General features: G+C 39.5%; 1 protein-coding gene and 1 long non-coding RNA gene across 4 annotated transcripts in view; one reads left to right on the forward strand and one right to left on the reverse strand.

Annotated features, from left to right (window-relative positions):
- Nucleotides 1-19,037, reverse strand: part of LOC148426795 (beta-1-syntrophin-like) — a 45,504-nt gene extending 26,467 nt beyond the window's left edge. The window contains exons 1-2 of the mRNA XM_088411499.1: nt 18,443-19,037; nt 2,384-2,633 (exon numbers count right to left, since the gene is read on the reverse strand). Coding sequence (XP_088267625.1) covers nt 2,384-2,633; nt 18,443-18,926 — 734 coding nt within the window. The 5' untranslated portion in view covers nt 18,927-19,037. The remainder of the gene's footprint in view (nt 1-2,383; nt 2,634-18,442) is intronic.
- LOC148426796 (uncharacterized) lies at nt 11,988-16,056 on the forward strand. 3 transcript variants are annotated; one of them, XR_015865213.1, is made up of 4 exons: nt 11,988-12,079; nt 12,844-13,151; nt 13,323-13,453; nt 15,000-16,056. It is a non-coding gene; the product is annotated as an uncharacterized LOC148426796 (long non-coding RNA). The 3 variants fall into 3 exon arrangements; XR_015865212.1 differs by having other exon boundaries at nt 13,323-16,056; XR_015865214.1 differs by lacking the exon at nt 13,323-13,453.
- Nucleotides 19,038-21,509: the final 2,472 nt, after the last annotated feature.

The raw sequence follows: 21,509 nt of genomic DNA on the forward strand, positions 1-21,509 counted from the left end.
TGTCCTGCAATCGGCACATTTAATTTCATGTCAGCTGTTTTTCCCTTTAGCTGTACAAACACTACACTTAAATGGTAATATATTTAGACACCGTGAGTGAGACAGTCAGTGTGAGATTGTAAGACCAATAGCGTTCACGTTACCGCCATAAGTATCTATTAATGATTGTAGATGACGCAACTGCTGAATATATTGACGCAGTTAGGCGAGAACATTTCTACATACTCAATGGCTGGTTTGTCGGAATGCTCGCAAGACGAGAGGTTTGCTCGTAAGCGGAGGACAAAATTCTCCCTGATCCACGCTCGTAAGGCGGAATGTTCGCAAATCGGGATGCTCGTAAGCAGGGGGCTGACTGTATAAGCTACAGAGCGGTGATGTGGAGAACATGCCAACCTAGTGAATGTTCAACCACTATTGCAATCGCAAAATATATAATAAGTCAAGTCAACTTTGCCAGAGTGCGGCGAAAAGCATCATCAAGATTTTGCTGAGCCTTGACAGTGAACATTACATCTGGTTGGTTTAGGAAAATGTCTAGTCTGATTATATCAGACATTTCTGGGAATTTCTTCTTGGTCTGTTGCAATTATTCGTTCGAAAAAGGAATGCGCTAAGCTTGAATTTTATTCGACAAGGCAGTAGGTATGAAATTCTTCACAAAACTGCTGGTAAGTGAGAAAATGTATTCACCAGTTGGCGTTCTATTGAATCGGTACCTGGTTGAGTATTCATTTCAATATGTAAGAGGTGACTATGCAAGGTAATAAACAATATCGGCCCTTAGAGAGTACATTGACTTTGATTGCAGCTGTCGTAACAGAACCAGACAACATTTCTTGGTTAATAAGGAAGAAACTATGGGACCTATGGTCTGCTAAGGACAACAGACAACAGACAAGAGTGCCTCTCTATCACATATTTTAGTAAACAGTGAGAGGGCACTGGAAAATGGACACCTTCACTTCCTTGACTCCTGAGCAACAAGTTTTTTATGCTTCAAATCAGGATTCACTTTAATCAATGTCAACGTTGTCGACCGATGTAAAATTTTCGGATTTTTGTTCTTTTACACTGCAAGTCCCCTTAATGCGGCATTTTTCACATAGACTTGATGCAACAATACTTAATAATGTAAGAAAACCAATGCATATACATTTGACATATCACGGTACCTTGTAGGATTGCAAAGATGTTTGTTAACTTTCCCTTGGAGTTAAGGAGAGATATTTTTGAAACATTCCAAAACGTAAAGCTGGAAACCTTTCATGAGAATTGCAGGAATTGCAGGTAATTTGACAGAAAAGGTGTTGTAGTATTATTAATAAACCATCTAGGGCTGGCGAAAAAGTCAACTGACTTGCTTGTTTCGACCACAAAAAGGGCTTGCCATGAAACCCTTTCTAAAAATTATTTAAAGAAAAAAAAGGCATTTTGTGGCAGCTGGAACCACTTTCCGCAAAGATATTTGTAGGTGATGCGCATGATAGTTCAATAACATGATGCAAATGGGGATAATGAGCTATAGAGTTCGTAGTCACTTAAGGCCAAAAATGGAGAAAAATATGCTTGTATGTATTGCTGCAAAAAGGCGCTTGGAGGCTTGAATACGAGAATGTGACCCACTTGACGAGGTGACGGCAGCTCAGTATTGCTCAAGGAAACAACAACACAGCTTTAAATTGGGGTTTTTATGTGAGTTATTACTGATTAAGTTGATTTTCATCACAGTATGTCCCATCATTACTTTATGGGGCCCATTTGCCTCCCATTGAATTGTCGTAACCACGCGGTGCGTGTTAAAGCCTCTCCAACTTAGCTTTGCATAGCTAAGCTGTTGCCTGTGTGTTTTCACCACTGAGCAATGATTAATGTAAGTGTAGTGACATGATTTTTGTAGGAAATTGTGAACCAATACACAATTATTTGACAGAATAATGGAGAAGATTAAAATTGTAATATTTTTTCGTTATTAATCAAGAATTTGAAAAAACATCAGTAGTGAGAACCCTAAAATCATCATACACATAAATCCATAAAAAGATAGCTCCTGCAATATGATTGTGTTAGTCCTGATTATGCTAAAAAATGTTGTTTTCCCAACGACAGTAAATTTAAGTTCTTCCTAAGAGCCAACCTTAAAAAAATCCTCTTAATTCCCATTAATTACTGTGGACAGTTTCCATCTTCAAAAATTTCAGCAATTTTCTGCTTCTATAATCAGAAATGAAAAAATGTGAAGTAAGACACTAAATACTGCATGTTGTTCACAATAAACAAAGTCACATGTCTGACCTACAGTAACAGTAAATAACCGTGTGACAACGGCAGCAGGCACATGATGAGGAAATGGTGCAAGGAGCACAAAGAATGTATCGGCTACCTGTTGTCTGGATCTGCTGTGGTCATGGCTCGGGTTACGTAACACATTCTAAGTGGAATGCATCTCCTGTCGCCCTGCAGGGACAGGGGGGACTGAAGAGGAGGAGGGCTTCGACTCTCCGGGGAGGAAGAGGAGGTGGTGAATGGAGAGTTCCCGAAACGCGGCGACTCAGGCGGGGGGGTTTCCCATCCGATCTCTGACACAGGTGAGCCCTTTTTCACGTACGGCGTAGCCTCTCGCATGTACTTGACTGGACAAGGAAGAAACAGCAAGAATGTCAGTCTGAAACACAAATATATGACTGAAGCTGGTTACTTCATCTGTCAATGAAACTGTAGTTTCTACAAATTAGTAATATAAAATAATGCCCAATATACGGTAATATTTTTCCTTTCTTTGAACAGACAGCAGGAAAATTAACAATGCAGTGTGCAAATGTAAACAGATAGGTGAATCACTTTTGCTACAGGCTCATTTTTCGGCTGCAGCTAAGCTACGCAGTTTGACAAAATGCTCCTGTTAGTTTTGGTGGTTGTGCTAATTTGATCGGGCAAAGACAGTCAAACTGTCTGTCTGATATGCCAATATTTTACCAATTATTCCTTCAAATGGTAAACAAAAATATCGCCACAAAGGTGATTTGAAGATAATCAGCTCATAACTGTATTTCTCCTGGGCTCCTTCTATGGAATTTTTGTTATTTTAAAATATTTTTCAATTTTAATCAGGTCAGTTTGTAGTGCCCTGATTGAATGTCCCTTCAGAACAACGTTGCGTTGTTCACATTGTGAGTCGCGACTCCCGATTCATTACGGGTGGGAGGGAGGAACGGTTTGTGCAGTAGAAAGTCGTCACCATTATTGCATCATGCTTCCAGGAAGAACTTCAAAATAAAAGTGTTCCAAGGCGTTGATGTCCAAACATTATTTGGTATGGTCCGACAGAGGACCGTGGTCTTAGATTTGAAGGTGCTGATCTTCATCCTAGTCGCTTCAAACTCTGCTGCGAACCGCTCCAGAGAGAGTTTGAGATCACATCATCCTCAAATAGCAGAGATGCAATGCTGAGACCCCAAACCGGAAATCCCCAACATCTCTAATGTGCCTAAAATTCTGTCATAAAGGTAATGAACAAAAGCGGTGACAAAAAGCAATCCTCGTTGGAAACTAATTGGACTTTTTGCCGGTAATGCGTGCCGGTAATGCGGACTAAACTCTGACATCAGTCGTACAGGGACCAAACAGCCTGTATGGAGTTCGGTACCCCATGGTTCCAAAAGCACTCCCCACAGAACTCCCCGCGGGACAAAATACAACGGCTGGAGTTTGGTGAGGCAATATTGTAATATTTATGATTTATGTGCAGAAAATGATTGGGGCCACACTGTAATTAGAACGTCAAAGGTTCTGGATTTGAATTACAACTAGGGATGTTCCGTGTAGCGCTTACAGGGTCTCCAGTTTCCCTCCACATTCCAAAAATATCCATGTCTGTTGACTGAAGACTCTACAGGTAAGGAATGCAAATCTTGCCTTTCACCCAAAGTATGAAAAAGAATTCTCCAGCTCAATCATCACTTTGAAGGGGAAATCATAATTATAACAGTTGTATTGATACAGCGACTAATGTGACTTTTCCAGTGAGTGCAGGAACCGAGAATAAAAAGCTGGCTGATGGCACAAGACACTCAGTCCCAATATGCAGAAAACAAACAAAAAACAATACATTCTTGTTTTTGTAAGTTTCAAAACGAGAACATTTGGTCGCTCCATGCAATGAGAACTAGTGTCATAACAGCACAAGATTGTACAGCTACATTCGTGTTCAGTTTTGATCAAAGAGTGAGAGGTAGATCACATACGGACAGAGTGACACATACATGCGTATCTCAAGTAAGGGCTCAATCAGTCTATATCCCACGTTTGGAATCCTTGGTATGCTTGTTACACTGAACAGACATATTCCACTCTACAGGCTGTTTATAATTGGAAGATGGCTGTTGGCATTTGGGTTTCAGCATACGACGTATTGTCAAGAGACGCATGGTGAAGCAATAACAAGCCTACCCGCCAACCTGTGGACGAGAACAAACAGGCTTTGGTGCATGGAGCTGTGGCTTCATGCGACTGTCCTCAATAGCCCTCCGAAGACTGTGTTTGCAAAAGGAGAAACACCCACTGAGTCACATCAGCAATGTCAGATTAGAGAGCCAAATAAGGGCTGATGATTTGTTCTAGCGCATGGTAACAATGAACGACCAAAGGCAATACATGATGAAGACCCCCAGTAATCTGCTGCATCCGGGACTTGACAACCGTGTCTCGCCAAGCGACATGTTTGGCTTAAGAAAACACTGTTTTTTGGTTTGTTTGTTTTTCACATTTAAATCTAAGATCATTCTGTGTCTTGATTTCTATATGTACACTGAAAATCAAACCCGGTGGCATTTTCTGCAGTCCTAAAAATTATACAAATCAAAGGTTTTTTAAAAAATCTCCAAATAGTAATCTCATTTAAGCATGGCCACAAAGAGAGCTTTAAGACTTTTCTTCATTTGGAAAAATATTTACAAAGTGCATGTAAGGATGTGTGTCTATTCCCAAGGGAGCTGTCTCTCTCAAAGCACCAACTATGCGTAAGAACCTATAAATGAGTGAGGAAAGAAGAAGTGGAAATGGATGAGCATGGGAGTTGCTTTGATGAATGTTTTATCTAACTATGTAAAAAAAAAAAAAAAACACCCTGATGAAACCTTTGATAAAGGTAGAATGATATGCAATCTTTGTGAGGAGCATACTCACTACAAAAGCAGCTCAAGTTTAGCCTACCACAGCAATGCAAAGCAGCCAGCTGCGACTGCAGCCACAGCTTATGACGGGAAATGTCATGCAAATGTTGCGAGCCTAAGCAAGCTTTTTTGCTAATCTAAACAACAGAACCCCACATTTGAGCAAGTCTGTAACGGACATGAAGCAAGATGTTTTAGTTTAATGATTTTTTTTCTACTCATTTGGCAATTGATAAAGGAAAACAGCAAAACTCCTCCAGATGTCTGACACTAAAGGTTGCAGCCAGTACTTGGGACTAGTCTCAGGTGGAGCAAAAGGTAAATTGTTACAACAGCATCTGTTAAAGAAAATGACTGAAGCCACTTTTTTGTTGTTATACATCAATCTTTTCATCACAATAACACAATATGCCCAAATCAGAGGTTTTTAACCTGGGTTCGATGGAACCCTAAGGGTTTGGTTAGTCGGTCTCAGGGCTTTGGCGGAACCTTGGCCGCGGTCAAGATACTCTCAGTTCATTGTGTCAAGTTATGACGACACCTTCCACTTGATCGTCACTGAGTGCAGATGATCACATTACATTGTTCGGCCAATCAATGCTATGTGGAATTTAGTGTTCAGTAGTCAACGTGTGACTGACCTGGTAGAATGTCGTGTAATTTCTTTCTTTATATTTTGATATTTAAAAAAAAAAAAAGAAAGTGGTCGGCCTTGGATTTTTTATTTTATAACATTTGTTACAACATATTTTTGCAAGCAATCCTTAAAAAAACAAGAAAAGGAATAGACATTGCTGTGAAAATGACATGAGAGTGGCACTTTCTAAGGTAGAGCCATGCATACCGGAGCTGGTCTCTCAAAGGCAACAGCAGAAGTCACACTGATTTGTAGCTATATGCCATTTGTTGTGAGCTCAAGGAACAAGGGGATGTACTGTAAAAATAAATAAATAAATAAAAACACTTGTTGAGGGTTTTTAACAGGAATTATTAGGTTGAGATAAAAAAGATCGTGATGAATTAATCTCTCAGTTTTCCAATCTCTTGACAGCACAAGTTAAAACATCTAACCACAAATTAATAAAGGCATCGCACATTGTGATAGTCTGACATCCCAAATTTGTTGTGACATTTACAAGTTTTTCCAGAAATGATGGCTGGGCTCCAAATTTTACAAGCTTTCTAACTGCTTCTGGAGATCGTTTGCGCAAATCAACCCGGCCAAATTGTTTTTCTTGTAACTACTCTGCATCTCATTTTGCTGTCACTGAAACAGCTCTCCTGATGAATGGCAGCCAAACACCAGCGACCAGCTGCTCGGCCCCTGTTAAAAACCCCATCCGCTTGTCAAAAACCCCTTCACTTGTTAAACTCTACTCAACCCCATCCAATTACACGTTTTGTAAATACGGCAATTTATTTCCTCTGAAGCTGAAGAGTGTTGACAGTAACACAAGTCGTGCAATGACTTCATCAGTCTCATTAAATTGTTTTTTGCCCAATGTTGTTTCTTGCGATATTCACCCAAGGTGAGGGGGCCTTCCATATGCTCTGAATGGGAATCTTAATTGGTGAGCGGATAAAGAAGGAGAAACTTCATCTCATTAGGCCTGTGACGAGTAAGGTAGGATTTGAAAAGAGAACGGGTTGGAGGCCGAAAGGTAGCAAAAGGCTCGTATGAATATGGAATGAAAGCTTCCCTTGTAGGCTCTGCGCAGATAGCTAGATATATTACAGCAGTACAAGGCTTTCGCAAGACTCTCATGGCAAGACTTTTAGAATATTTCTCCAAATTTGAAACACAGTTCCTCCGACACCACAATGTAACTTTATGTGTAACAAGAACATAACAAAACCTGGTTCCAAGCTCTAATCTTGATTCTGTGCTGGGAAACAACTACTAATGCATTCTACATTGGAAGTTTTTTTTTTTTTGGACTCTGGTTGAAAATGAGCCATAAAAACATTGACATGGTCGCAAAATACTATGCTTATCTCAATTGAGTCTGGAAGGGATTGGCACTCCCCCAGTTCCTGTTCCCACCGGAGGATTACACACAAACAAAGCACTTCTAAGTGGATCTCCCCAAGGAGGCCAACTGGAACATCTGTCACGGAACCTCTCCAGTCACTCAAATAACACACACAGATCAACTAAAATGTTGGCATGTGAAAAGATCCCTCAGCTCAGACAACAAAGTCATCTATCTCTAAGTGCTGTACTTGGAAGTGTAATCCTCCCTGAAGTACAAAGATGTTTAGCTTGCATTGGCAATGAACTACTTTGCCTTGACCTGATGAATAACCAAAGGAATACGACGCTTGAATATTGAAGGTCAAACCAACAGACTCCCCTTTTAAGACTGTTTGTGAGAAATTCATCCAGAAAAATGACCGAAAAATACCACAGTGATGCTGACCAAATAAGTACGTTCTGCACATGAACGAGAGGTAAAGCCTCTTCATACTATCGGCGGTGGTAGTCTCTATTCCTCATTGTTAGAAAAAGCCTACTGGAAATTTCCTTACGGGGGCAGGATATTAAAATGTAAACAGGGCATACCACTATCTTTTTTTGTTCACGATGAACTTCCACGCGAAGCAAACCCCCACGCTACACTGCTGACATAATGCTGACAATGCTGATATAAATACGACACAACCGGTTGGTACCCGTGCATTCCATAGCGTGGCTTTCTTCACTTTGTGTACATACCCTTACGGCAGTGCTTCTCATTTATATTTTGTCAAGCCCCCCCTAGGAAAGAGAAAACCTTTTGCGCCACCCCCCCCACTCCATGCGCTGTCTATAAATAAGAATATTATCAATAAATAATAAACATTATCTATAACATACCTGAATGTGAATCCCTTTAATAATAAAAAAAAGCAACATAAATAAATCAGCTTTCAACAACTGTTAATATTTTTTTACAGCATTTGTACAGGTTACAGTTTAGTCTAAACCAGAAAAAAATGAATGAATTATTTTATTGCAATCACACATCACATACATGTCAAATCACGAAAAAAAACAAAGCCTCTTCCCTGGGGTCACCCCCCCTTATACAATGCCGGTCTCTCTTGCACCATACTGACAAAGTCATCTTTCTCACGTTTCCATCCCTACAGACATTGTACATCGAAACGTGGAGGGTGACGATGTGCAAAATGAGAAAAATTGTCAAGGCTTTTTCCTTGTCTTTCACCCACTTTCGTTAATTCCAGTTTTTGCCCCCGGGCACTGATACACTAGCTTATAGCCAGTCGGAGTGATCAAATGTTATGATGGTCCAACAGCGATTCAACATGCTAATCCACCAATAATTTTCCCCAATGCCAATGGCCCAGACGTAACAATGGTGCTCCCTGACCTAATCAGTCGGTGCATACAGACACCTGGACTGGTGTATCTTGGCCCCTTATATGGTTGGAGGTACCCAAAAGAGCAATCTCGCTTGTCGTTCAAAGGCTGGAAATGTTTGAGAGGGGTAAGGTCAGAACACAACTCAACTCTACATAATTATTCTGAAGGTGATTTGCTTTCCTGCATGCTTTACTAACCAAGTCCCATATTCCAATGCTGCGATCTATGCCATCTGACAAAGTGCTTTGCAAAACCTTGTACCAAGGCAAACGTTGCACTGTTGAGCCATGCTGCCCTTCTATGGTCTGTTAAAATCATAGTTTTCTTGTAGTAATTTTAGATTCCTATTTTTAATTTTGTTATTGTATGTTCTTTTTGTAATTTTTGGTAAGCTACTTAACTTTGCCCTGCTTTGCTTCTGAATGTTGTTAATTGTTGTGTTTGTTACTGCTTTAGTTGTGTCTTTGCTTGCTTGAATCTCAACAAGTAAGCTTGTGAATGAAGTGTGCGAAATGCATAAAGCTGCTTTGCCTTAATTGCCTTGTGTACTGTTGAAGTGTTGTGGTAACTTGTTATGAAACGTCTTGTTAATTTTGGAGTTTCCGAGCGACCCTCTAAAGCAGGGGCATCAAACTCGTTTTAGCTTGCGGGCCGCATAGAGGGCTGGACCAAAAATCAAAGTATATATTTATATAACTTTGATAAAAACAACAATTTTAGACTATTACTCTTTTTTATTCTGTCCAAAATAGTATAAGCATAACATCACTATTAATCATAACGCATAGGCATTGCTACTGATCATAAAATATTTCAAGTTTTCATTTATTTTTTCACATATTATTTTCCATTTTCATCTGAGGTTGACTTTTTCATAACGCCTCCCAACACTTGGCATCAAAATATTGTGTACTTGCAAAAAGTTATTTGAAATAATGATCTTGGAATCTGCTGTACAACTCCTTCCAACACTTGGCATCAAAATAACTTGTACTTGCATAAAGCTGTTTGAAATAATGATCCAACCTGCAGTTGTCCAGAAATGGTTTCACACCACTTTTCCACCTTGAGTAAATATATACAGTACTTCTCCCTCCTTATTTTCATTTTCTATTGTTTGGTGAATTGGTTGATCAGAAGAGCACTGTCAAACAAATCTTTTTATGACAGCAATGAGGAACCAGTCAATCATTATCAATTACGGGAAGAAACTCGGGCTTGGTCTTGAAAACATTCTAGATTCCATACTGAAGATGATTGGATTTTCAAATAGCGATGGGCAACTGTCAGCCCATGGTCCACATGCAACTTCACTGAGAGCCACTTGGTTTAATTGTATTTAAAAAAAAAAAAAAAGGGAATCTTTTGGGGGTGAGAGGAATTTACAAACAATTGCCCCAATCCAGCGAACCTTTGGTTCAACATCTGCATAGTCATTTATTTGCAGATAATTTTCAATATTTTTTGTTTGTTTAATCAGTTATGAGGAGCAATTTTTTTGTGGGGTTTATCAATGATTTTCATCAATCATAAATGGCCAAAATAATCCTCTACTCCGCACACGCACTCACACTGTGGGGCAGTATACTGTAAAACCTGATGCAAAGACAACTAAACGATGGTTGCCATCTAATAGCGAGTGGAGATATTACAATTTAATAAACAAACAAAGGAAACTCACAATTTGTAAGTAGGTCAACACATTGCAAACGGGCCTGTGGACTTGATGCGTACTTGATGATTTAGCTCCTATTTTTCCCTTCATTTATTCAATCGAAGTATATAAGCCTTTGGATAAGAACGAATCCTCAAAGTTTTGCAACGACCCTTAAAAAAATAGGTCAAACAGCAGAAGACATAACAATAATTACACCTGGAGGCCTTTTTGTCCTTCTCTCGCAAAGCTTGGAGAAAGCCTCATCACATGTTTTGGTTGTGTAAGTGTACTGTATACAAAGGGGTGGAGTGAATAATTCCATTATCTTCAGCACAAACATGCTATTGTCATTAATACCATCATCATCCACTCTGAGTCAGTGTCTGAACAGATGACGGCTTTGCCACTGACTCTCTGACCGGAGCATCAGTCTGGACAACAATGGCCCTGACTGAATTTAACGATGGGCACACACTAACGCTGCCTCATCACACTTGTCAGGTGATGACAAGCTTGGATTGCTGGGTGCCCAAATGAAACACTTTCAGGCCACTGACTCATAGGCTTCCTGCTCAAGTAGGGCAAGATGTTTTGATTGCATCCTTTTTTTAGTCAGCGTTCATCCGCAGAAGACAGTGGAGTGTGCAAGATTATGGGAAATGCACAACTGTACATTTTCAAAAAGCTGGTGACATTTTGTTAGCCATCAATTGAAGAAAAGCATTTTAAGCTTTTGCTTGGTATCCTCGATAATCATTCTACAAACCATGTACTCCTAAACGCTTTGTTGCAACTAATGAAAAAAATTCAGCGTACTCAGAACTACCACAAATTCATACAAGATTGAAAGCTGAAGACATCATTTTTTAAGTCGTTAAAAAGACGTCTTTAAAAGACATCATTTCATGGTCTCAATTTGGTTGAAAAGTGGAGGGTGAAAAATTGTCTATTTTTTTTTTTTTCTTCAATGTTTTTAGGGCCATTGGACTATCTAGCTGCAAGTAGCAGTTGCAGGGTGTAAGATGCTGGCAGGCAAGGCATATAAAAATGCACAAAAATGCCCCTTTTAGTAGAACTACAAAAATAATCCTTATTAATATATTTCATTCCTGCAATTCTTTCTGGAATAAATAAGAACTACTGGCTCAACAAATTTTGAAGTAAATGTGGACCTCATTGGACCTCAACTTTTTTTTAAATAAAATTTGGACTGCAATGGAGGACCTTAACACCACACAAATTTTAGTAACGACTTTCTGTACCAGGACCGGATTCAGTCCAAAATCCGACATCCAGATGATGTCTGGTGCTGGGTGGGATAAAAGGACTGTCTGACAAGTCGTTTTTATTTTTGTCAAGCCAGCATGCTGATATTGTTTTACCTGTGTAAAGAAATAATGTACACGATTCAAAGCAATGTCCTATGAGTTACAAACTTAATTGTGTGCCATTCAATTGCAGTTGCGCTATTTCAGGACCTTTCATAACCAGACTAAGGACTGTGAAAATCTTGCTAGTGTACATTCTACCAGTGTGCCCTACTTTTTTTTTTGTTTACTAATAAGGATGCATTCCTAATGGACCTTAATCTGGGTATCAAGGATATCAAATAAAAACCCAACCATCTTTTCATTGTCAGATTACCTCAAGATTACCTGAACCTACAAGATTCAATGCAGGGAGCGTTACATAAATAACAAAGCGCATTGGGTTTTTTCTTTGCCTTTGTGGTGACACTTAATATCCTTTCAAAATAGCCCTGCTTTAATGAAGGTTGTTAAAAGATCATGAAGAGGAAGAGGAAAGCAGATGTGGTGTTTTATTGATCGTTAAACAATTGCAAGAAAATTAAGTGCTAAAAAGATGCATGGGGGCAGCATGGTGGTGAGTACGTCTGTTGCACAGTTCTCAGGTTCTGGGGTCAAATCCCAGTTGCAGCATTCCTGTGTGAGAGTTGCAAATTCTCTCGAGTGTTTTCTTGGTGTACTCCGGCTTCCTCTCGCATTCCAAACACATGTGCGTTAAGTTCAATGGATACTCTAAAATTCCCATGTGTGTACAGTACATTTATTCAAGTACTGTATACGGGTGTCACACTTCTAAAGCTAAGAAAATAATGCTAATAATAAATTTGACTGTGTATAAAAATCAATTGCCGGGATAATTGTACATACAATTTAGGGAAAACCCGTAATTTGGTGAAATTTCAAAAAAATTCACATTTTTTCACAAATTCACAAAAGAATTTTCCTGTGCCATCTGTTATTTTAATAAATTATTAACCAATTTAAATCTCTTGACCTTTGTATCCACTGAGAAGCATCACTACACTGTTTCTTCCTCACAGTGCTGTCAAGATATTAAAAAAAAAAAAAAAAAAAAAAAAAAAAAAAATATATATATATATATATATATATATATATATATATATATATATATATATATATATATATATATATATATATATATATATATATATATATATATATATTATATATATAAATTAATGGATCTCATTAATCCCATTTTAAAATCATTCAAAAAAAATCAGTGAAAACCCCCGAACCAGTTTTTTTTTTTTTTTTTTTCTTAGTTTAGGCTTTCTGACAAACAACATAATTGTAGCGTTAGTCGTTTGTTTTTAACAGATGCAGTTGTACACCTTTCGCTGTATTTGAGAGTCCCAAGTTCTGGCTGCAACCTTCAATTCCAACCATCAGGAGAAAGGGTGCCATTTTCTTTGATCAATTTTCAATTAGAAATGAACACTGAAATAAAACATGTCCATGGATATGCCATTGCAGTCTTGCTCAAACACGTGGTGTTCTCGCGTTTTGTTTGACAAAGAGCTTTGCTACAGATTTCTACAATCTCTGGTGCTATTGTGAGCTGTGGCTGCAGTCCTACCAATGTGCTTTGCATTTATGTGGAAGGCTAAACTTGAGCCACTTCTGTGGTAAGCAAGCTCCTTCTTACAAAAAATAGATTCACTCTACCTTCGTCAACAGTGCCTTTCGGATGTTTTTTTAAAGTTGAATTTGCCATTTAATGGATTGACGCCTCTCATATTCTCTTCTGTTTTTACATTTTCCTTCTGTTCCTTCACTTGCCCTCCTACCCACAATAGGAGCCTATCAGATTATGCCAAACACAACTAGGGCCAATCAGTATCCACTTCAGGGTGTACTTGCCCAACAACTCAAGCACAAGAAGCCTGATGGAGAAAAATGAATCTATTCATCATCCAGATAGCATAAAGTAAGAGATTAAAAATAACATGAATGCAATTAAAAAACTAACGCTTTAACTACTCGTAGGACTGTAATTAAATAATTGCAATTCATCTCAATCTTACACCCCTATGATAATATCTCAGATTGACGATACAGAGCGAAAATAAATAAGGTTAAATACATTTGAGAAAACCTGCTTTGCTAAAACTGAATAGCTGTAATGCTTTGGGTTCACGTCATTAGTTTATTTATCATGTCGCTAATGAATCTTAGGAGTTTGAAACAGAAATTTGGAAGATGATGTTAGCTCAGTTATATGCTTTTGTGACATATTGAAGCCCTTTTGTTCTGCCTGGGGATTGTTTAATCAACACTGTTGAAAGTTGTGAGGTTTTTTTTGCATATGACATTATGATTAAATATGATTTTGTGGCGGTGTCATTTTGAATTTGGTATGCAACTTTAAATGATAGCAATATAAAGAATAATGACAACTTCAACAAGTAGCAGGGTAACACAAACCAGATAGTGTTTCTTTAATTTCCTGAAAAGAAGAGATTTTGGAGGCGCAGGTGTTCTGCCTGACAGCGAAGATATGTAATTTGAAGATTCATATGGTTTTTACAGTTATAACAGCCCTCAGAGGGAACCCATAACTACCATGAGGCCTGCTTTGAAAATGAGTTTGAATCTGCTTAATAAATTCTCACCATTTCACCTCCAAGAACTGAAAATGTCTGCAGTAATCCTCAAAGAGTTTGATGGGGGTGAGGTCAAGATCCCGTCGGGCCCGGTCATGTTGTCTCAAGCCACAGTCATCCAAACATGCATTTATGGTCTTCACTTTATGCACTGGGGCACAGCAACGCTGGCCGGAGAATGACTTTTCAAAAACATTGTTTGCTGAAGCTAAACCATGAGGTTTGCCCACAAATATTTGCCTTATAGTGTACATAATATTTCTGACAAGTGTTTGCTCACACAATCTTGAGCACACAATACACACAAACTGTTTCACGTAGCTAACTTTCGCTTCCATCTGCTTAACGAGTTAGAAACCGTGCTAAAGTATATGCAGATGAATGCTTCCGGAGAGATGCGCGTGAACGTAAATTGCACAAATGCACAGCAGACACACGTCCCACCCCACCAATCAGCTTCTTCTTGATCTCTCTCTACGGTCCTAACTGCTCCTCTCCGGTCTCGGAAAGCAACTTACAGTAAAGACTTAGCGGAGCTCTGGGGATATCACAGATCACATGTTTCACTGGGAATGAAACTTAAACGCTTGGGTAAATGGATGAATGGCTTCCAGGTTTGCAGAAATCCTTTACTGACTGCATATCCACTGCTTTTCCCAGATGAGCGCACCACAACCTCCCGGCCCCCATATGTACCATAGGTTTCTTCACATCACTTTCTTCGCCTCCCTCATTAGCTCTTCTGAAGCTTTGGTCTCCCTCTTCGCATTTCTCCATTAAAATCCCAATTCTACTCTGCGCTCTCCCTCAGTTCCTCTGCTCCGCTCCCTCTGCCTATTTTTCTTATCCATTCTGTTTTCCCCTCTGCAGTGGCTGCATTCCCCCTTGCTCCCCTGGGAAGGATCATCACTGAGAGTGTGCATATGTGGCCGCGTGTGTGCACATGCATGCGCTACCAAGTGAGTGAGGGAGATACTCGTCGTTCAAGAGTCCTCATGGGAACAGGAATAAACCCAGAAGTGGGCACTTGCATGATACATTTTCCCGTGTTTGTGAGTGTGTATGTGTGTGTAAAATGATGTTCACACATCAGTGTACTCTACTATCAGTCCAATTTTCATCTTCTAAAAGCAACTGTTTATGTCGGTAAACTCACGGGTGCAGTGAGATAGCAGGAAACTCGCCAGATTTGCGCCATGCAAAGAAAACAGCAGCAAAAGGAGTTTGAACATGAATGTGCCTCTCATGGAACTCCTGGTTACATAAGAACCTTCCTAGAAATGGAACCCATTTTTTGTGCTCCAATTAAAAATACAGTGGTACCTCCAAAGGCAATTGATAGATATTTCTCCTGTGATGTCCCACCACAGTTACCGTGATGGAGATCTGGGTGTTGTTTTGTTCCGGTGCTTGATGAGCATTTTGGATAACATTGCTGATATTTACTTATTTGGGCAATAAAGAAAGGGCAAATGAAAACAAACACAAGTTGTTCCAGTCAACTATTTCCGTTTCAAGTCTAGCTATTCATAGTAGGACCTCCAAAGTGGAAAACAAACAAACACAGATCACGCAATAAAAAACTATACGTATAGTAGGTTTTTGTCTCAAATCATCATCAAAAATCTTTTAAATTTCAAAAAAATATTTGTCGTTGTTTTGTTAGTTGTTTTTTATGTATTTATTCTTAACATTCAAATATTCTGTGTTGTATCCAATGTATATGTGTATTTGAAATGTATTAACATTGTGAAGGTATATGTGTAATGTTCTAGCAATCAGCAGGTGGACCACAATTTAGTTAATTCAATTTTGTTGGGAGAAGTGTGGCAATATGATTTATGGCTAGGGTATTTCGAGATTGTTAAAAGGGGGTGTAATTAAACAAATTGTATTCATAATAATTATTTTATGTTTATAGATCATACTATAAGTATTCTTTTAATGATGTGTGTATTATTATTGTTCCCACTTCTTTTCAACCATGATTTTTTCACATTTGAAATAAACGAATATACTAAAACCTTTAGTAACTTGAAAAGCAGTCTATTAAGAGACACTAAAATTCTTCACTGTCATACAAGTATAAAAAAAGTTAACCACCATTCACTCAATCTCAGGCCTCCTCCCCCAATCCAGATGTCTGACATTCAACTGAGAATGTGAGAACATGATGTCACAGAGCACCCAGATGGCCAAAAAGACAAAGAACAAAGAGTTGTAGAAGCAGAAGCGCAGATATGACAAGCTTTGCAAACTGTTGGCTTAGTTGAGCAACTTTACAGTCGTCAATTCTTTCTGCTATTTTTATGACAATTTGAATGCCCAAATTTGGCTGGGTTGTCTGTACACACTTGTTCCCTGCAACATAACTACTTCCCATTTAAAGGTGACCAACAAGAGTTTGCTGCCAGTCCTCTCTCAATGCAATGCTAGTATGAGCCATTAAGATTCCTGTAATAATACAACATTAATGCAAATGGACCTTTTTCTCCTATTAGTTTGAAATGTCTGGCTGCTTTTGAATGCACCTAGTTAGCGGCTAGCGCTAAGGCTGGAGACTTGTGCATACGACAATGTCAGTGTAACTGACTCGTTTCTTAGGGTCCTTTATCACTCAAAATCACACAAGTACTGCAGTTGATAAAGTATGCAATGAGTTTTTCCATTGCATACTTCATCAATATGAAATGTAACCACTTGTGTGATTACAAACAATGTAAACAAAAGTCTGAACAAACAGGATGTAGCTCAACACAAACAAGCAATTTTCATGTCCTGACTTGTTATTTATCAGCTCCATTCAAACTGTGGAATATAAATTGCATAGAACAGAGGATTTCATCCAAGAGCCTCAACACTCAGGATCACCGCTGGTTTTATTGTATTCGTTTAAATGGGATGTGATTTATAGCCTTCCCGGGGAGCAAAGTGAAGAAAATCAACTGGTAGGTAGAAATATTCAGGTATTATCTTGGAATTGCAGAAACATCCACACTTGTTATTGTAAAATTACCACTTATGTTCACCAGGGGTTCACTTTATCTTAAAAGTGTTTTGTATCTTTTCCTACTACAATGAGGCATGAGAAAAAAAAACTACTGAAACTTGAGGAGCAAATCATGTTTTGTACTCCTGACTGGGAAATTTTGGGTAGAATTTGGTACCAAGGTTGGTCGAATTTTCAGTTTTTTCCCTTGAGCATGCACGTGAGTTATTGGACTTTCAAAGTAGAGAATACATAAATAAATTTTAGGACCAAAAATGATACAAAAAGCCCAAGGGTACAAGATTGTTATTGGAGGATATGATGCCATGACAAGCAATTGGATGATTGAAAAGGGTCGGAGAACAACATGCAAACCAATCTACAATATTTTTTTCACACAGAAACAGAATTACTTATTTTCAAATGAAACACCCAATGTATTTAACTTTTCTTTTTAGGAGGATGCAACATATGTATGTGTTCTTTTTACAAAACAAAGACAAACAATATTTTGTACTACAGTGTGAACTATTATTATTATAGAAATATGCTGTTGGCACTTGTTAATGCTTTGGCATTAACTGAAGAGGGGCTGTTTAAATTCTGCTGGATGGCTTATTATTATTATTATTTGAACACATCTCACGTCTGCTCAGAGACATCCATGGCAAGCGCCCATTAGAATTCTCGTCATTCTTCTTCCGTGTGCAAACTGTAATAATTGACCGACCATACAACATAATTGCCCTGACACTTAATATCATTTGTTGACCTGTTTTGAAAAATTGTGGAACACCTTTGCGAGCCACATACTGATGTGAATTGACAACTATGCACGAAAGACAGTGTCATTTCGTACATGAGCTTCCATATGAGATTTACCTACTTGAATCCACCTTTTTAACACTACTATCACGTCTCAACTATAAAATGATGACCAATACTACATGGGAATGCAATATGAGGTCATAAGTGCATAATCATTATCTAACAAAAACGATTAAAACAAATATTGCATTTTAAAAATACACCAGAGATGCCTGGCCAATAGATTAACACTGCCGCACGTCATGGCCAAGACCTGGTTGATTAAAAAAAAAAAATCTACAATCGACAAGACAAACACTAGAAAATGAAAAGAATAGACTGTTGAGACTAAATGTTTACAATTTTAGGGAAGAAAAATAGACTTCCTTTTGAAATTCTAGGAGAGGTAGGGCTTGCTGGCCTCGACAGCTGAGCAGCGCCTAAAACACCTGAATGAACCTTAGGCACACGTAAGCCTCCCTCGTGTGGCCATCACCACGACGATCGCGATGCTTACCCTCGAGGGTAACGTCCCTGCCCGCCCGTTTGAGCGCTTGCACCGCCTCGTCGTGGCTCGCGTCCCTCAAGTTGAACCCGTTCACGGACAGGATGGCGTCCCCGACGTACAAAGCCTGCGTCTGGTCCGCAGCCAGCCCCTTGAAGATCTTGCTGATCAGGATGGGCATCTTATTCTCCCTGCCGCCTTTAATGCTGATCCCCAGTCCGCCCACGTCCTGCTTGGTCACCTTGACGCACCGCTTCCTGTTGGCGATGGTCTCCGGCACGGGTTCGGGCTGCTCCGGGAGCCTCGGACCGTTGTTGGAGTTGTTGTTGTCGAGATAGGATCCGTTTGGGAGCACTCCGTTGGAGTTGACGCCGTCGTCCTCGCAGCTCAACGTGAGCGCCTCCTCGTTCAAGTGCGCCCAAACTTTGTGCCAGCGAGCCCGCACCAGAACCTCCACGAATCCACTTTCCTGCACGCTCGCTGCTACTACGGCCATGTTTGAAGCATGTCTTCGGCGCACGTCCCGCTTGCACCCGAGCTGCCGGACTTTGGCCCGCGCAACTTTTATCCACGCGACGCACACCGCAAGCAGTCCCTAGCACGCTGCCACAGGTTCTCGGCGTGCGCGCGCGCGCGCTTGTGTGTTGGGTGGAGTTTGTTCCCCGCTGTCAGGCGACCAAACCTCCGGAACCTGCGTGTGCTCGACGCTCTAACATTTTGACGCACACACGGAACAGACGCCAAAACGAGCTCATTCATATTTTCACCGTGCTTAAATCGTCATTATTGCGCCACGTAGAGCAACACTAGAAAATCAAAAGTATGGCAATATTGTTGTCAACGAAACAGATTTTGATACAAGTATACATTTGTGAATATCTTAGTAATGGTTCGAAACTCAATCTGCAATGAGAAAAAGTCAGCGATCCTTCCGTCCAGTGTGTATGCATGTGCACGGATGGAGGCGTGGGGTCGGTTGCGCGCCTGCAGGAATGCGCCTCTTCCAGTTTTTGAATATCTCGAAAGAAAGAACGAAAGAAAGAAAGAAAGAAAGAAAGAAAGAAAGAAAGAAAGAAAGAAAGAAAGAAAGAAAGAACTTTTAAAAATCATCGCAAACATAAAGCCTCATCTCGGCACTCAATACAGAATTATTTGTGTAAACGGTGCACACGTTTTACAACACACCCGTAAATTTGGGGAAACTGTTAATTCTTTAGAAAAAAAAATGCTGTTAAGTGAGTGATGTTACTGTGACACCTACTGGTGTAATGCAGCATTTACTTTTCTTACATACCGCCACATCAAAATGATGGCCAGTCGTACTTTAACTTCCATCCATCCATCCATCCATCCATCCATCCATCCATCCATCCATCCATCCATCCATCCATCCATCCATCCATCCATCCATCCATCCATCCATTTTCTGTAACCGCTTATCCTCATAGGTCGCAGGCTTGCTGGTGCCTATCCTAGCTGACTTCAGACACTAGGCGGGGGACACCCAGACCTGGTTGCCAGCCAATTGCAGGGCACACGGAGACGAACAACCATTCACGCAGTTAATCACACCTAAGGAATATTTAGATGCTGGCCACTTTTGTTTGCTAAAATCGGCAGCATTCTTAGTTATGTGGGAAATTCAATTTTACCCTGGAAAATTAAATTAGTAATGAATGTTTAACAATTTATATTTGTTTGTTTTGGGATTGCCTAAAACGAACTCGAGGAGGTTACTCATCAGTCAGTCATTGCTTTAAAAAAATGATGATACTATTTGAATTCGAACACAGCCATTTCAGCAGAGTCAGTGTCTGTTGGGGCCCCAAGCAGATATTAATTGGTGGCCCCTTGTAATGGGTATTATTTTAAAATGATCTCCTACAGCAAATTATTGCAGGTAAGTACGTCCACAAGTTAGCTCAATACTAAAAAAATACACGGTGTCAAGTCAATTAACTTCAAACATTTTGGTTCAAAATCAAAATCCTCAAATAAGAATCTTTCAACCTGCGGGAAATGTTCTTTACCAAAAAAAATGTCCTCAAAGTAACAGCACTTTAAGAAGAAAGTTAGTCAGGCAAATGAATAAATGGAGTGCGCTTTGAAAACACTATCCCAACTATATTACAGGAAGCCACTAGATGACGCCCAAACCAGGCCACTGGCTAGAGGGCGCCTGATTTGCCAGTCGTCAATATCATCCACTTCAGAAAATCTCTCCAAATATAAACCCTACATTAGAAACGAAACACGAAAACACGAGTTAAGTTTAGTTTGGAGGGAATGAGGAGGTATTCACAGAATATTTTGTGTTAATGAGGTTTGGTGCCTCATCATTTTTTTTAACTTTTATATGGAAATTAGCAATCCACTTCAATGCACATACTTTGTTTTGGTAAAGACCTTCAAAACAAATAAACATAAAAGGCAGTCTTTAATAAAGGTAATATATGTGAAGGTTGGTCATTAATCACCAATGAAACTGGGAGATACTGTAGGAACAAACATTTCCATACACTTTGAAAGTAAGTCACAATCTAAGTCAACAGTTTATACCACAATATGTCCATTGAATCTCACACTTGAGGCTCTTTTGAAAGGCCATGGCGATGCCGCTCTTTTGACTTTATCGGATTTTATTTGGTTGTTTTTAAAGTGTTCCTAGTGTAACAATGTGTAATAATGAGACTGTTATTCATTTTGAAATCTCATGATACGTTCCAATAAGGTGTAAACAAATGTGTTCTGTCCAATCAACTTTTTACATATGTCATCGTAGGTCTTGTTATCGCAGTTTCACTACATGGGGCGCATCGCTCAGATGGCGCAGTCATGCTTCTTTTAGAGGAAGCAAAGGAGAAAAACTTTTGCCAATGAAATTCAAATCATGTTTTGGATGTCAGGTTATGTTTTGTGTGAAGCTGAGCTTCTGGTTTATAGTTTGAGTTTCTAGTTTGTATGCCAATTGTAAATAAAATGAGAAGGAATAGAAGAGGAAAAAGGGTGTGTGTGTGTGTGTGTGTGTGTGTGGGGGGGGGTGCTCCATGCAACACAAGTTTCATTACAGTGCACAACA

This window comes from Hippichthys cyanospilos, chromosome 3 (genome assembly GCF_059441005.1).
Source record: "Hippichthys cyanospilos isolate Australia breed blue-spotted pipefish chromosome 3, RoL_Hcya_1.0, whole genome shotgun sequence".
NCBI lineage: Eukaryota > Metazoa > Chordata > Actinopteri > Syngnathiformes > Syngnathidae > Hippichthys > Hippichthys cyanospilos.